Genomic DNA, 18,522 nt, shown 5'->3' on the forward strand with positions numbered 1-18,522 from the left:
ATAAATTTATTCTCGATTTTTTCAAAAAATTTTAATATTGAAGTAAAAGAGCTTAATTAAATTGATTATATCTTTGTTTTATTGTCAAAGAGCAGAAATTTAAAAAAACGTGAACTTTTAGTGCTTGAGACCGGCGCACGTTGGGTTGAATAATGGTCAAAGTGGCGCTTAATTGATCTTTTAGAATTAATATTTATTTATTAAATTTGGTACAGGGTAAAAGTAGACAAAATTCTACATCACTAATAGCTAAAATCGTTATTCTAGGTTGCATACTTTTTCTGCAGTATTCTGTCAAAGTGGAAACATTTTTCGTATTTTTAGATAAAGTAATAAAAATTGAAATTAAACACAATTAAATTAATTTTTTTTTTTGTTTAAAACATATAAAAGCTAACTTTTTATGATGAAACCATCAACTTCAGATATTTGAGTATATGAATAAGAATCTTTTATTTAAATTTTTTTTTAAAGTATTTTTATTTTTTTTTTCTAAATGTTCCAAATTTAGAGTATTTTTAATTTTTGATGGATAATAACTAAATATGTTTGTAGTTGTTTGTTTTTAAATTATATAATAAAAAAAGTACAACATTTAGGCTTTTATTTGAACAAAAAAAATGTTGGGCATTTTTGCGTGCTTTTCTTTACATTAAGATTTTATTAAAAGACTGGAAATAAATCTGTAAATTCTAAACGTATCGTCCGATTTTAATAAAATTACCCATGGCTATAGAGGAGGTATAGCTGAGTTTAAGTTTTGAATTTGGAGTTAAATCACTAATACGCGCCGAAGCCTCAAGGCCTCAAATTGAGGTAACTCGGGATGAGAAAAAACACCTGTTTGGTCAAAGTGTCAAATTTGGAATCCCTCTAACTCAGAGAGTTCATGACCGATCTTGTTGAAAAATGTGTATAAATTACTATCCGATAGGACTACCTTTTTTACTTAATAAGGCATAATCTTTAAAAAAAAATATATAGAAAATCTCTAACATTATTGCCTGAGTTAAGCGTCACTTTGGATGCGATTCAACCCAATGTGCGGCGTCACCATTGATGGATGTCACAATTGGCGGGTTAAAATGGAATATTGGGCGAGTAAATAAAAATTCAATGAGTTTTTTCCATATTTTCATATAAATATGTAAAGATTTAAAGAAATTTTAAGATAAAAAATCCAAGTATTCGTGAGGTGAAATTAATTGCTCAGTAAACTTTTTGTTCTAAAAATATCATTCTTAAATTTGCCCCTTGTTCTAATTCAAATAACTTTCTTTAAAAATTACAACTTAAAACAAACTAAACGTTAATTTTATTTGGCAACACAGATAAGGTTTTTTGGCTATATGTAAATGGGGCCATCATCCCGATCCAATAAGCACCAAAGCCTCAAAAATTCAAGCACTTGAAAATTTTGTTGGAATTTGACTTGGATGCAAATGTAATTATGTTTTAAACTTGAAAAATTAAATATTTTTCAAACAAAAAACTTGTGGCTTAAGTTTATGTTCCTTTTTAAAGTGTAATACTACTGTAATTCAATGGCTTGAATTACACTTGTAATCAACTTCAATTCCATTAAAAATGCTTATTGTTCAAAAAGACAAATGTTTTATTAATATGGATTGAAATTATGTTTAGTAAAATAATAACAAAAGCATGAATGCACCAATTAATTAAAAGAAAAAGTTATTTAAACAATCAAATATATGTTAGTCATCTGATAAAATATAATTAATTAAGATTTCAAATTAGTTTTCTTCTCTCTAAAAGTGCAAAAAGGTCCACATAGCCGTCATACACTTAAAATTCATAGAATAAATGAAAACCGGACTTCATTTAAACCGCACAAAGTCAGAGTCATAGTTGGAGTCATTCTGGTACTTGTATCTAAGAAGATCATCATCATCATTCAACAACGACACAATCATCATTTTGAAGAATTTTCATTCATAACTACTATTTTTTGTGTGTTTTTTCCTTTTATATTTTAAGTTACTGGTTGGTAGTGGCTTAAAGGTGATAGATATTAAACAACTACAACAATACAATTCTGATCAACTTAAAACTCTTATATTACAAAAAAAACACACACATGAAATTTAAACTCTTTTTAAAAGAGCGTTAAATGTAAGGTAAAGTGTTTACCTGGGGTTTTTTTAATATAAAATTTATATAAACTGTATAAGAGAGTTGTTTCTGATAAACATTGGCGATCGATAATCAATTGGAGAGAGAGCATTACAAAAAAAAACTCTCAGGTAAACATTAAACACTAACACAAGTATAAAGCGAGGGAGAATATGGTTTGAAAGAAATCCTCATCATCACCTGTGTGTTGGGAAGTTAAGCAAAAAAAAAAAAACAACAACAAAAATTGTGGTAAAAACACAAACCATCCATAAGTATAAACAAAGTTATACTACCAACCAGCCAGAGAAGCATGAACAAGAAATGTTGTACAACCAGCCAGCCAGCCAGCAAGCAAGCAATCCAGCTTAAAACAAACTCACTGGCTGTAGCAGTGGCTCTGATGGTAAATGATGGACTGACTGACTAAATTGGCTGGGGCTGGAGTGTGGCGGTACGTACACTCGTATAAGACAAAACAACACTACTAATGCTTGGTAGTGGTGATAGTGCTGCTGGTGGTGGTGGTAGAGTACGAGTACGAGCAGTGGTACCACATTTTATTGTACGTCTAAGCTGAACCTTTGCTTATCCAGTCATTCAGTCTGAACTCGGTTACCGACAGCGAAAGAAAGAAACACGGCGGCCAGCACACGCGTAAACAGAATAATACAACAAAAAAAAAAAACAAATTCATGAAAAAAACCAACAACTATTTCCATAAGAGTTAACGATCATATGAAAAGTAAAAAAAAAATAAATAAAAAATATTTTGTGTGTGTTTTATTCTTTTATTTTTGTATACAAAACTTTTAAAAAGAAAATACAACAACTACAATATGTACTAACAACAACAACAACAAAAAGAAAAGAAGATAGTAAAGAAAACAACAACAGCAAACGTTACGACGATACGAAACGATTCTATTCGATACAAAAATATTTATCTAACAAACACACGTATTCATGCCAAATTGTCTGCGGACTGATTGACGTGCTTTTTTTTCTCGTCGTGTGTTCTTCAAATGGAAAAAATTCTCAAATTCAAATAGCGGCAAGCGGACGGATTTTTTTGAAAAAAAAATTAAAATTGCGAATTTAAAAATAAAAATTAAATTTAATAAAAAATAAAACTGAAGTTTTTTTTTTAAAAAAAAAAGTATTTACAAAAACCAACCGAATTATGTTAAAACCTTAAATATAAGTTTAGCGTCGGCAAAAAACAAAAATTTTAAAATACATATTGAAATAAAAAGCAATTTCATTTTATAAAATTTTATACCTTAAAATAAAACCAGTGCCTTATAAAATAATAAAAATTTTAAAGTTTTTGAAAAAATCTATGGGAAAAAAGTGTCCTTAAAACAAAACCTTTTTATAACCATAAAATTGTATTGCAGAAAAAAGAGTTTTTTTTATATAAATGTGCCATTTGTGCCAGAAAAGTATAGAGTTTATTTAAAAAGCGAAATTAAAAGTTCTGTGCAAATTATTACATTTTGGTGTTTGTTTTTAAATAAAAGAAATTTATAAATAGAAAATATTCTTAAACAAATTACAACTTAAATATTAGCTTAAATGCATACGGATATATTGATTGGAGATCAATTTGTAGCATCAACAAATTATTGGGTAATGCAGGTGAGTTTACAAAAGAAATACATATTTATTTTAAGTGATAAAATTAAGTGATATCTAAAAAGACTTTAATTTGGAAATAATTGAATAGATTTTGTAAATATGAATCGTAAAATATGCAAAAACTTTTTTTGTCTGCGAAAAGATCGCAATAGTTTTAAAAATATTTAAAATAAACGACCAATTGTAGAAAGGAATCTAAAATGAAATCTTTGTGTATTGTTGGTGTTTTGTCAAACCTTTAATATTTTATGGTGGTTCTCTTTGAGTTAAAAAAAAAATATTTGATAAAATATTAATTTTTTTCTTAAAATGTTGGAAAAAATTCCTGATAGCAGGCCTAAGCAACCAGAGAAATGCCGATAGGATAGCTTACATCCCCCCCAACAAATCATTTCAATGAATTTATTTTAAATAAACTGGAAATCCCGTGAACTAATGTTGATATAAAAATACTTTAAATTTGACAAAATAATAATTAGAAAAGTACCAACCATTTCGTGGTCATACACAGAGAGAAAAACAAGGTTGTGGTAAACATAATCTAAGAGCAATATACTGTGATAAAATTTGTGATTGTAGTCCAAACATATTATGATCACTACTGTTCTCCTAAACACAATATCGTCCCCTTAATAAAACAATAGTGTATAATTTGTTTGCCATTTCGAAATATGTAATTGAGTTTAAATTTTTGTGTTAGTAGACATTTAGAACAAAAGTAACATTTCAATTGATCTTTTGACCCACTTTGTGGAAGCAGAATTGAACCAAATTTTGACCACATATAGAATCAGTTATGTAGATACTTATTATGCAATAATGGTGTATATGATTATACACTATTGTTTTATTGAGAGGACGATATGGTCATAACATTGTTATATGTTCTGTAGTAAACATATTATGATCCAACATAGCATGACCCAAATAATCATATTATGATTCAAAGTAATCATTAGTTGGCGGATTTATATGCAAATGCATGTTTTTCTCGAACCTCCAAATACTATGTAGACTAATTATCTGTCCGAATAATACATTTTGTTGTAAAAGGTCATCGATTTGTTAGGGCATATTTTTGCATATTTTATTGATAATGCATATTTTGTTATGTTTTTGTAATCAATGGGCCATATATTGTCTAGATAACAAGATTTTTTTGTCGAATTTTTTTTAGATATTGCGAGTCGAAATTGTCGCCTAAAATTATCAGAGTTGTGTAAATGAACGTCCTTACAATTTTTGACAGTTCATTTAATTTCAGCTTAACAAATGTCAGCCATTCATTCCATACATCCATTTCCAAAATCAAATTGTTTAGCTTCATTCAAAGGTTTTTATTTAAATAGAATTCATTCATAATGCAATAAATTCATGACATAATTCATTCAACCTTTGAATGATTAAATATTTAAAAACTCAAATCTAATACAAATTTTCTTCAGCATATTAAGCTATTTTGTAATGGATTTGAATTTAATAAAACTTAGTGATTACATAAGGAATCAACTCCTAAAGGAATAAAGTTTGGAGCACTAAGTAATTAAGACAACGAAATTATTCGTGCTGCATGAGTTTTTTAACAATATTATAGTCACAGTAATCATTTATATGATTGTGGCAACCATAATATGGTTAACTTACGATTCAGATGATTGTGTCAATCATATATGTATATGGTTGCAGTAAACAAGTATATGTTTGTGACAACCATTTTTATATTGAAGGATTTACCATATTATATTGTTCTCGTTTTAAGGATATCATAATCTGAGAACAACATATACTTGTTTATTGCAACCATATATATGATAGACACAAACATCTGAATCGTAAGTTAACCATATTATGGTTGCCACAATCATATAAATGATTACTGTGACTATAATATTGTTTTAAAAACCTTGTAAAAATGTTGAAATGGTTACAGTAAACATGCACAACTATATTTTTTCTCAGAGTCTGAATCGTTTAATGGAATTGTTTCTATACATTAGGATGTAGCGTAGGAATGTCATGATGATGACCATTAATGTGCTGAATACGGAAAAAATTTTCAAAAAATTTAATTTTGTCCTTACCTGGCTGACGCTAATTTACAATTTTTTAGTTATATGATATGTAACGGTCAATAGATTACTGAACACACTGTGGATGTTCCAACGGCGCTCATTTTATTATTTTCATCTTCCTATATATTAATAAAGCAGTGACAAAAGTTACACCTTGATATCTCAACTGGAAGTATTTTTGGCAGGCGTCCCTATACAAGTGCGACCAGTGTGCGTTGGGGAGATTTAATAATTTTTTAACAAAAGTTTAGCAAAATTGTTCAAAATTTGTCTCAAATATTTCATAAATTTTAAAATATTGATTGAAAATATTACATATTTCAACAAAGAGTAAACCACAGTGAAGTGTAAACATTTGAATAGCAATATTTTCATGACTTTTGATCACTGTAATTATTTATATGATTGCGGCAACCATAACATGTTAAATTTAAGATTCACATGATTGCAGCAAAATTATTTATGTAATTGTAGTAATTATGTATATGTTTCTGGCAATCATATTTATGTTGCTCTCAGATTATGGGTTTTTATGAAGATGGACAAAAAATAATTAAGCAGCCTAACGACAAAAGCTGAAAAATCTGTTATATATAAAGACGACTAAATTTCGTATCATAAAACTAATTTTATACAGAATTTTAAAATTTTGTTTTCGTTTTGTAATTTTATGTATTTTTGTTTTTTTTTTAATTTTTTTTTGTTGGAAAAAACTTTTGAAAGCTTTTTTAAATATTTCTTATGGTAAGGATAAAACAAAAGTTGTATATTAAACTAATGTTGACTTAAAAGAAAATTATGTTTAAAAAATCTTTTGTGGTTAGGCTGAAAAACTTCAACTTAATGTTAGTTTTGGGCATAATTAGAGAATTCATTTAAAATTAAACAGAGAAAACTACATTATTCAAATATTTTTCTTAAATTCAATGATGTCCTCAGATAGGAGAACAATTTGGAAATAACAGTTAATGTCTAAGGATACATAATTTTCTCATACATATTTAGGTTTGAAAATGATTTTATAGTAACAACAAATCAACGTCAAATTGAATTCAAATTTAAAACTTAAACGTCTGTCTAGGTTTGAATTTATAGGTTTCTTTCACAAGCTTTTTTGATATCAAATATTAATATCATAGTATTTCGAACGTTTGACTTTGTTTTGGCTGGGTTCAAAAATCAAAATATTGTTTATTTGAACCAAATTTTATATAAATCTGAAAAAATTACATGTTTTGTTTAGTTGCTCAAATTTACCGACGGTTATTGCTGATAAGAAATGGTAACTTTAAATAAATTATAGTTTTACATTAGTTGCTTTCATATTTTAATTGAGCTGAGATATTTGAACTATTTTTTTTCGCCAAATTTCTATTTGATCTGACAATATAATTAGTGGATTCACAAGGTATCCTATAAAAGGGAAAGATTTCTGCTGGTTGGTTATGACAACACAATAAACATAGAATACAGAGTATGTAGAAGTATTTTAGGAAATTTTTTGCTTAAGCGGCAATAACAACATTTTTCAACAATTGTGAAATATTAGAACATTAGAACATTATGAGCTTTTGAATCCTTTAAATATATATGTAAATTTTTTATGGTTATTTAGATTATTTCTCATTGTTATGCTTAGACATGCAAAAGTGTTAAATCCGTTTGTCTGTTCGGTATCAAAATAATATTCAAATAGCACTTTGTTAAACCTTAGAGTACTAAAATTTTAATTTATTTTCATGGCGTTGTTTTCTGTTGCAAAACATTGTAAAAATACTGTTATACTGAAGATTTTCTATATAAATTAAAGTTACAGACAAGATTTTCTTTAGAAAATACTATTATACACAAGACTTTCTATAGGAAATATTGTTATAGACAAGATTTTCTATAGAAAGTATAACAGTACTTTCTATAGAAAATCTTGTCACAAGATTTTCTATAGATCAATTTGTAAATTAGTCTTTATACATAAAATACTGAAAATTGTTTCAAAGTATCACATGAGTCTGGGGAGTACGATGATACTTTTCCTTATGAAATAGAACCAAAATAAAGTACGATCGTATCATGTATTTCATCCCTGAATTATGTATATTTTGCAAATTCACCAAATAAGAAAACTGAATTAAATATATTAAAAATTTTTAATACATACATACGATTTTAAAAAGTTTTTCTCCTTTAAAATTTCCTAAAACAAACTTAACTTCTCTACACTCTCAGTAAACGAATATTTTTTTACCTAAATATTTGCTTATAGGGAGCTAAGATAACTATTTCTCTATGGTCAAGCTTATTTGATTAAATATTTTATCAATACAAACACTCGTACATATCTTACTAAACATGATCTGTTCCTAAATTTCTTAGCAAAAATTAACATTAATTAATAAATAATAATCATTAAACATAATTTAAATTAAAAAAATATAAATGCTTTTAAATCGTCTTTGAGAGCTAAACAGTCAAACAAATATGGCAAAAATTAATCTGTAAATGGAAGTTTTTTCAAAATTTATGTATGTGATAATTTTTGTTTTGTTTTTGTATAATAAAATAGTGCCAAAAAAAAAGTTTCCAAAAATTTAGCTTTCATACTTATAGATTATAGATTTTTTGAAAAACAAATATCATTATGAGACTCTAGTGTCATAAATTTCAGCTTTATGGCAAATTGTGTAAAATAAATATATTCACAAACAAAAAAAAAAAAACAAGACGAAAAAAACTGTCTTATAAATAAATAAAGAAAAAAAACATGTTTGCGAACTAAAATCTAATGATTCATAGAACCCTGTGACGGACTGATAAGAATAAACGAAATTATAAAATAAATATTATTTTATTTTATAGTGTAGTATAGAATTTCAGTGTTTTTATGGTTTTTTTTGTTTTGTATTTTGCAAAAAAATTTAAAAAAATATAGTCATTTGATATTAATGGGGCAAAATCAAAAGAGCTAGATATTTTTGGGGGAAAAGACAAAGAAATTAAATATTTTGATTATACAAAAAAGTTAATAGCTAAATTGACTATCATAAATTTAAAGAAATATAAAGCAATAGATAGATTTTAAACAAATGTTTTGTTTATTTCAAAATAGTCAAATTATTGTTTCATATTGAAATAAAAATTAGTTTATTAAATTAATAACTTAATATTGTTTTTGTTGAAATATATGGCAACTGAATTTGCTGACTATAGAAAGTGTTTGTTATTTGGAGCAAAAATAAAACAATAGCTTAAATAATATCAAGTTTTTGTAAAACGGAAGTCACAGACTTGTCAAGAAAGTGTACACATATATATTAAAATCTTTTAAATCGGATAAAAACACAAATTAGTCATCGTTTTAAATCTTGCCTATAATCGAATTGTCTCACTTTGTGAACTTGTTACCTGGCCCCTCGTTGCTCTATAAAGTACAAGTTTAAAACTTGAACTAATCATAACTCTTCCATTTTATTTAAATGGGATTATTGCTTTAGAAATTACATGTTTTTTTCATTATTTTGGAACTTACTGCCACTCTGATGCAGTGGCTGGCTTAAAGAGCCAAACATATTTAAATTCATTACATTATTTTGTAAAAATTTAAGTTTAGTAGAAATATAATTTGCCAAAAATTCATTTCTTCTTTACTTGATTTTTCGCTTCTTCGGAAGTTGTTTTTATGCCAAGACTGTATTATGTAAAATTAATAAACATAATTAAATTCTACTGTTCAATATTCTTGCAATGATTCATTAAAATTGCTTTATACGTTTAGAAATTACGAATATTGATTTTCCTTTATTTGGATATTCTCCAAATAAAGGAAAGATAGAAAATTATGTTTAAATTCTCTTCATTATTTTTACAAAATTCAGCTTTGTATGAAAACGAAAAACAACTAATTTCTCAGCTACTTGATTTTTCGCTTCTTTGGAAGTTGTTTTTCTACCAAAACTTATGGGCGTTTGACTTAAAAATGTGGGATTTGTACAATATAAATTTATTCAAAGTATTGGACATGTTAGCTATGACATTTTCCCATCTTTCTGGCAACATATAGATTCCGTGCCAAAAGAACTGCTCATATTTTGAGGCCCAGAACGAATCAAGCCAATATCGGATACTCTGTTCCAAAGTGAAGCGTATCCCAGAGATAGCGTTTTGCATTGGTCGAAACAAATAGTAGTCGAACGGTCACGGTCTGGACTATAAGGCGGGTGAGGCAAAACTTACCAACCACTTCATTCTAAATAGTTTTTAACATTATTCTTCCTTTTTTTTATGAATTCATCTTTGTTTGAAAAATATCTTCTAAAAAACCAATCCAACAAAAGCAGAAAAAAGGAAAACAAGTAAATTCTCAGATACTTGATTTTTCGCTACTTGGGAAGTTGTTAATCTACCAAAACTATTGGACGTATGACTTTAAAATGTGGGACTTAGCTATGACCTTTTCCCATCTTTCTGGCAGCATATGAATTCCGAGCCAAATGAACTCATCGTGTTCTGAGGCCCAGAACGAATCAAGCCAATATCGGATACTCTGTTCATAAGTGAAGCGTATCCCAGAGAGAGCGTTCTGCATCGATTGAAACAAATAGTAGTCGGACGGGGCATCGTCTGGACTATAAGGCGGGTGAGGCAAAAATTTCCAACCACTTCATTCTAAATAGTTTTTAACAGGTATTGCATAATGTGGCCGAGCATTGTCATGGTGGAATATTACGGTTTCATGTCTGGCCGCATATTCTGGGCGTTTTTAGGCAAATGCTCACTTCAAATGAATCAGTTGCATTCGTTACAGGTTCCCTGTGCTGGTCTGGCTAGACTTCAACAGCTCATAATAGATAGGACCCTTTTGGTCCCACCAAATACAGAACATTATCTTAGCGCATTGGATATTTGGCTTTGGTGTCGATTCGGCTGACTGACCGGGCTTCACATACGATTTATTGTAATGGGTCCATTTTTCATCACAAGTAATGACTCGGTGCAAAAATGATTTTCGTTTGTAGCTTTCAAACATAATTTCGGACATGCAAAGTCATCTTTCAATGTCTCTCAGCATCAATTCGTATGGTACCCAATTTCCCTGATTCTAATGATTTTGCAAGCTCTTGTTGAGTTTGACAACAATCTTTATGAAGTAATGCCTCCAATTCTTGGACTTCAAATTGGCCTGGGCGATATTTGTCTTCCGTGTCAAAATCGGAACTGCACAAACCAACTCTTGGACGTTGAAACCGATGGAACACATTCACCATAAGCTTTCGTGAGCAATCAGCGGCACATTTTTTTTTCAAATTAAAGAACTAAAGTAAAACTTCCCGCATATGACGCTTTGTTGGTACAAAATTCGACATTTTCGAAGCAAAAAAAAAACTGCATTGTTTACACTATAATGTTCAATAACTAAGTGAGAAAAAATTACAGACATATTCAAAAGATACGCCGTCTATTGTAAATCCCGCATTTTTAAGTCATACACCCAATGTATTGACTGAAAAATTTTTAAGCTGAGCCGCGATTCGTAAAGTATTAGAACATTATGACAATATGACATGATAGGAGACCTTGTGAATCGACCAATTGTTAGCAAATTCAAATATTGTTGTAAGCAGTTGAGCTAAATTTGAAGACAATGTTTTGGCCAAATAAAAACAAAAAAATTTAATATCTTTATTGCAAATTAAAGATAGTGAAAATAACTAATAGAAAACCTTAACAAATTTACCCTTTCCTAGTTTTAAAAATAAATCTAACCCTTTTATAAGTTGATTCTTAAAACTCGTAATCATTTTATTGCTTCAAAAATTTCCCCAAAAATTTTTATAATTAATAAGAAATCACAACTTTTCAAACTTAATTTTATAAGTAACAAATACTAGAAAAACCTTTAATAATATTATCAAAAACTAATGCTTTTTATTAAAAAATAAAATTCTCAAGAATTTTCTTCAATGAAACACTTTACAATGAAATTGAACTTACCTTCAGTCACAAAAAGGCAATAAATCTGAAAATAAATTATTAGGTTTTTTGTTAAAATAAAGCAACTAAATAAATAAAATTAAATATGAAATTCAATATCTATATAATAATTTCCAAGAATACAACATAATTACATGTGTTCTAGTTCTTTTTTTTTTTTTTTGTTCAATAATTCTTACTAAAGATAGCACGCGTGGGAACTAAGACTTTTATACAAAAAGAATAGAAACAAATACACTTTTAAACAAACAGAAAACAAAGTTTATCTTTAAGTAAATAGCAACAGTTTTTTTTTTTCTGTTAGAGTTCTTTATTTTTTTTTTTTTGGGGAAAACTCTTAACAAAAAACCTCAATTATAATTGTTGTTTGTTAAACATTATTGACTTATCATTAACTTCCTTTTTAACCAATTCAAGCGGATGGATGGATGAATGACTGACTGACTGCATGAATGCTTATTTTCCCCCTCCATAATGAAGGGAAGTAGTTAAACGTCAATGCTAAACTCTAGCTATGTATCATAAATGATAAATAGAGTCAAAATGTCTACTAAATTCAAAAGAGTACAAGTTAACGGCAAATAACTAAGTAAAGAGAGCTTTTTTTTCTTTTATTTTTTTCGTTGAAATTTTTGTTGTTTTTGTGCTTTTTTATTGTTTTGTTTAGTAAGAGTGTCAGTATGAAAGTGTGTGAGTGGGACTTTTTTGAAGTTTAGCGACATTTAACAGCAAATATTTAACTATTTAGGCTTAATTAGTTCATAAATACAATACAAAGTGTTATACATGTGAGTGAGTACATTATTTACGTGCATTAGGAGGGTCCCTCCAAGTGAAACAAATGTTTAATTTAAATAACTAAAAAATTAAAGTTTAGTTCAAGGTTAGCTACCGTTATCCCTAAAATACCATTGAATGTGTTCCATCGGTTTTAAGTAATGTGCGAGAGATTGTTTGTATTCTTCGAAAGTGGTGATTTTGACACCGAAGACAAAGATCGCCCAGTCCAGCCACAAAAGCTTGCACACCAAGAATTGGCGGCATTACCTTATGACGATTATTGTAAAACTCAAGCAACTATTTCAAAACATTTGCCAACAGCAGGATTCATCCAAAAGCAGGGAAATTGGGTACCATACGAATTGAAGCCGAGAGACATTAAAAAATGATTTAGCATGTCCGAAATGATGCTGGAACGCTATAAAAGAAAATCATTTTTGCACTCGAACGCACTCTCTGTGATACGATCCACTTCAGAGCAGAGTATCCGAAATTGGATTGATTCGTTCATGGCCTCAAAAGATGAGCAGTTCTTTTGGCTCGGAATCCAGAACAACAGGAAAGAACAAAATTTTTTTGAAATTGTTTATATTAAACTTTAATTTAAGTTGCCAACATCGCGACAACTTTTTGAGGGCTCTCCTAATCACTGGAAGTATTCATACAGACGTATATTGTATGAATGAAATGAATGATATTGAAATGAATTTATGAAGAATTTACGATATACTCGTAAAACTGTTAAAAACAACCTTGGGCACCTGTAATTAGAACAATAATTTAAGTTTTTGAAGATTTAAAGCTGATATTTTAAACAAATTAATTTTTTTTTGGCATTTCTCAGCAATTTCCTTTAAAATTATAATTTAACACAGATTTACAAGTTATGAATCCCAATTTGCTTTTCGACGAAGACTTTTGACTTCATATAACCCCAAAGCAAAAAAATCCAGAGATGTGATATCACATGATCTAGAGGGTCAGCTACAAATACCTGAAAGCCAATATTACTAGCGAAATACCGGTAACAAAGCTGTACAGAGTGATCGAAAATTGGACTTTCGGAAAGGACCATCTACAGCGTAGTCGTGACCTACTTTTGAATGAAATAATCTTCAAAAATTAAATGCCAGATTGTTCTTTCGGATCATAATAAAGATTTCCACATCTTATTCTATTTGAAGAGTTTAATTTTAAATTAAAAATGATTTTTGTTTTAAATATTTTGCTTTTCTTTAATTATTATTTTTCCAAATTATACATTGTGAAGTAATTTACACGAAGTTGCTGTCACCTTTTGATGGGAATATATTTTTATTGACTTTTTTGGAAGTTATTAAAAAGAATTTTCATGAAGAACTGAATTAAAAAAAAGGCGATTCTTTAGGAAGTATGTCTTGCAGAATACATTCAAAAGGTTTTACTTCTCAGCCTTTTTGGCTGACAATAAACCAAGATAATGTTAAAGTGAAAAAAATTCACAAAAAAAAAACTATTTCTCACTTCTTAATGAGTTTAAAACTAAACAAAAAAAAATCATAAATAAAATAAACATTTTTTCTTAGGAACAACTTGTAAAGTGTTATTTGATGACACTTTCTGATTTACAAACGCAGATAATGACAGGAAGTACAAAATATAAGCGACAATAAATGTTAAAAAACGTGAAAATATAAAATAAAATAAAAATCAATAAATGGGTTAAATGTTTTAGTAATTTCGAAATGAAAATAATAGAAATAAATTTTAAAAGAAAAAAATGAAGAATTAATGAATGTTGCACCAAAATTAATACTTTTAAAAATTTTTGCAAATAAATTAAATGAATGTTATTCTTTTAAAGCAGAAATTTGGATCGCGACCAAATGTATAATCTATCAAAAGATTATACATTTAGTAATTTCAGCTAATTAAAACGGTAACCATTTCCTTTCTTTTATCCGATCAAATCATTGTAATAGTGATCAAAACTCATAGCCAGCAGGGGACGAGCATGATCAGATATTTATCTGTAAATAATACGAATGTAATCAAAGTTCCTAAAAATTATCAAAAAAGAAACAAAATCCTCAACGCAACTATTGAGCTGGTCAAATTAAAATAGAGAAAAAAGTGCATAACATAATACATATTAGAAACCATGTTCCATTTTCTCGATCAGCATCTTTTTTATAGCATTTTGTTTATATTTTTTATTTTAAAAATTTGTGAAAAGTAGTGCAAACTTCAAACTGAAATTATTACACCCTCACTTTTCTTTACAAAATGAATAAGTCAGTTACAGCAACAACAAAAAAACCATAAAGTAAATAAACAACCAGAAATAAAATAACCTTCATAATAACACTGACAACTTTTCTTAACATTTATATTTAAACACAAATAGGTATTATTATTATTTTTTTGTTGTTCAATAAAACAACAAGAAAAAACAAATTAAATTTAACATTTATTTTTAAAATTTCACAAGTAAATATTAATAAATAAATACACACATCCAATCTTTTACACACATTTACATTAAGAGTCAATAAATTTGTAAAGGAAAATATTCAAACGCACAACAATAAATAAATATGAAAACAAACAAACAGCAAGAACTTGTATTATTGAAAAATAGTGGACACAACTTTACATACTTACGCACCTACATGCATCCATACATATAAAAGGCGAAAGCGAAAACCCCCAAAGACGAAGAGCTACAAAAGCAACAAAAACCCTTTTTTTAAATACCGCACTAATCGTTAAAGAAACGAACATTAAAAAAAACACACGCATTTACAAACTAGTGCTTTTACATGGTTACGACGAGTGTGGGTCTTCAATGCAAGAGGAAAAAAATCTCTTTTTTTGTTTTCCATTGAGGTTTTCAAAGAGCATCATGCCAAAAGTAAAGTGCAAGTGATAACAACAACATTAACAAATCGTTTGCAACAGTTTATAAATTTGTATTGATGTGTGTTTGTGTGCATGCCTGTGAATTTAAATTTGTTGTTGTTTTCACTCTTTTATTTTGTTGCCTGGTTTTTTCTTCCTTTTGATTTCTTATATTGATTTAGACGTGTATTTTTAAGTTTCTTATGGCTGTTTACCGCCGGTATATTTTGATAACGAGTAAATGTATGACTTGTCGTACCACACACATGCATTGTGAATACATACACTCTCATATGAAACTAAATAAATGCAAGAGTTTAAGGCAGCTATGTAAAGGAATTGTTTCAAAACCCTTTTGACACCAGGTTTTTTTTTATATCCTTCATAAGTATATAAGTTTGTCACACCGTTTGTAATTTCTACAGTTTTTCATTTGAGACCACATAAAGTATATATATTCTGGATCGTTATAGATAGCGAAGTCGATATATCCATGTCCATCTGTGTGTTGAAATCAACATTCCGTAGCCCCCAAATAACTTACACTCATGATTCATACATCAATATATCCGCTGAACATCGGCCCATAAATGGCTGAGATATACGTAAAAAACCACGACTACCTCGATTCAAATTCCTATATTTGTATTCTTAATCAAAGCAATTCTGGTATATTAGATACAAAATATCATCACAATTAAGATTTCCCTCTTTTCATGCTCTTTTTAAATGACCAAAGGTCGGCTCTTTCAATCTTTTTTTTTAATGATTCGTAAATGTAACATTTGATTTGTTGTTGCTGTTGTTGTTCATTTTCAGTTTATAACTCTTAATGTTGCTGTTTACTTTACATGTTTACTTTTTGTTGCATGTGTAACATTTCATGTTGTTGTAGTTGCTCTTTCATGTTTTCATAACAAATCATTGCAGTCGTCATCATCATCACAATCATCATCAACTCATCAATTAATTTACTATTTGTGTTAAAAAGGTGTTAATTCCTCATGACGATCATGATGACGATACATTACAAGTGTTTTTTTGAATTTTTATTAAGGCAAAGAGATGAAAAAGGGTGTTTAAAAGGGAAGACCAACGAGATTAAAAACTTATAAAAATGAAAGTAATGTTTATTTAAGAAATCATAATATTTGTGTTTAACAAAATTAAAAGCGGTTTAAAGTTTTTCTTGAATTCTTTATTTTGTAACGGCAAGTAGTAAAACAAAATTGAAATCCTTAAATTATTTGGAAAATTTAAAGAGATTTAAAAAAATGGGATTTGGTAGGGTGAATATAATAAAACCATGTTAGAAGATTCGTTAAAAATACCACTATATGATGTTGGATATCTTGATTTTTACTTTTTTGTTACTTAAAAAAAATTCGCGAATTTTTTCACATTTGTTCAAATATAAGCAATTAGAACTCTTTAGTCTAAAGTCGGATTTTATTTATTTAAGAATGATTTGAAAGTCCAGTTTAATCTATTTAATTCCTATTATTTCAAAAGAAAATCCCTGGCTTTTGTATTTTAATGTATAAATTAATTTAAAAAGTTATATAATGACCACAGAATCACTTAAATGGCTCTAACAAGAATCGAACCATTAACGCCCAGGCTGATAGACTACCTTACAATCCACTTATCCACAAAAATGTAATGTGTACAAGTTTTAGGATTTCCCATCTCACGAAACTATGAACAACTTCATCATTTAATAACCCAAATATTTGCATACAAAATCAGTAACATGAATCATTTCGAAAGATTTCCATTACAAAACTTAAATGATCTTTATAATCGCATTCCATAAAAACACCATGTTTATATGAAAGAATGTGGCGCTAAATTGTTGACTTTATTTTGCAAACGTCAATACTTAATCTTTGAGACTAATAATTAATTAATTTAGTTTTATAAACCAATCAATAACCCATAATTATTATCAATAATCTTAAGCAACAAAAAAAAAAAAACCAAATAGAATTGATTTGTTAAACCATTCCTTTATTTTCTTTGTGATTGAATTAAATACTAGTTTTCATTTATATGATTATTTTGTTTACCATTGATTTATTAGATATTTAAAAACCATTATCGAGCTATAAAGAACATTTACACTCACTCACTGAAAATGATTAATAATTAATTAAACAATAATTAAAATATCCAATATGTATAAACAAAAAACGTCAAAAGTAATTATTGAAAATCCTGGCAAATGACTAGATTTTCACTTTCAAATATACTTAATAAAAATAAAAAAAAACCAAAACTATAACAAAACGCCACCCCCATTTTATTGATAAAAAAAATCAATTTTCTATAACTAAATCAAATTTTCTTTCTGATTGGCTAATGCTTCATTAAATTCTTAAAACTCATTGAGGTTAATTGATAAGATTAAAAAAAAAAACTGAAGTAAATTCTTAATATTTTTAGATTATAGATATTTTTCCGCTTTAATTATTTTTGAATTTTATGCAGTTTACTTGCTAAACAAATCATTTGTATTAAATTGTTGTAAAATTGAAATGATATAAATTTATAGATAGATTTAAAAAATATGAAAAATGATTTTGAGTTTAGATTTTTATTTAAGATCTTGCTCTTGCTATTTGTTCTAAACATACACACCCAGTTTAATTGATTTTATTTTTATTTAAAACATATATTAAACATTATTCTGTATTATTAGTTTATAAATCCTTAATATTTATTAAGCTTTACAGTTAATAAATTGTTTTTGAAATTTTATTATTCTGTCTGGGATTTAAATGAGATCATGCATGCATAATAACTTGAAATTGTATTAAAGACAATTTAAAACAATAGTTTCGTTAATTTGTTTTATTATAATTTAATAAAATAAGGATTAGTTTTTGACAAGCCAGTCGAAAATAAGGTTTGATTACAATATTAACTTAAGTTCTTTCATACGATATTTTTAAAGTATAAAAAAAGTCGTTCTGCATCGAATTTTATTAAAAAATGTCCACTTATATTTAAAAATGTATTAATTGTA

The 18,522-nt window shown here is 27.8% G+C and overlaps 1 protein-coding gene across 1 annotated transcript in view; it reads left to right on the forward strand.

Annotated features, from left to right (window-relative positions):
- Positions 1-3,578: 3,578 nt before the first annotated feature.
- dar1 (dendritic arbor reduction 1) overlaps positions 3,579-18,522 on the forward strand; it is a 129,738-nt gene continuing 114,794 nt past the window's right edge. Inside the window, exon 1 of the mRNA XM_065506487.1 lies at positions 3,579-3,774. Coding sequence (XP_065362559.1) covers positions 3,712-3,774 — 63 coding nt within the window. The 5' untranslated portion in view covers positions 3,579-3,711. The remainder of the gene's footprint in view (positions 3,775-18,522) is intronic.

The sequence above is a fragment of the Calliphora vicina genome, chromosome 3 (genome assembly GCF_958450345.1).
Source record: "Calliphora vicina chromosome 3, idCalVici1.1, whole genome shotgun sequence".
NCBI lineage: Eukaryota > Metazoa > Arthropoda > Insecta > Diptera > Calliphoridae > Calliphora > Calliphora vicina.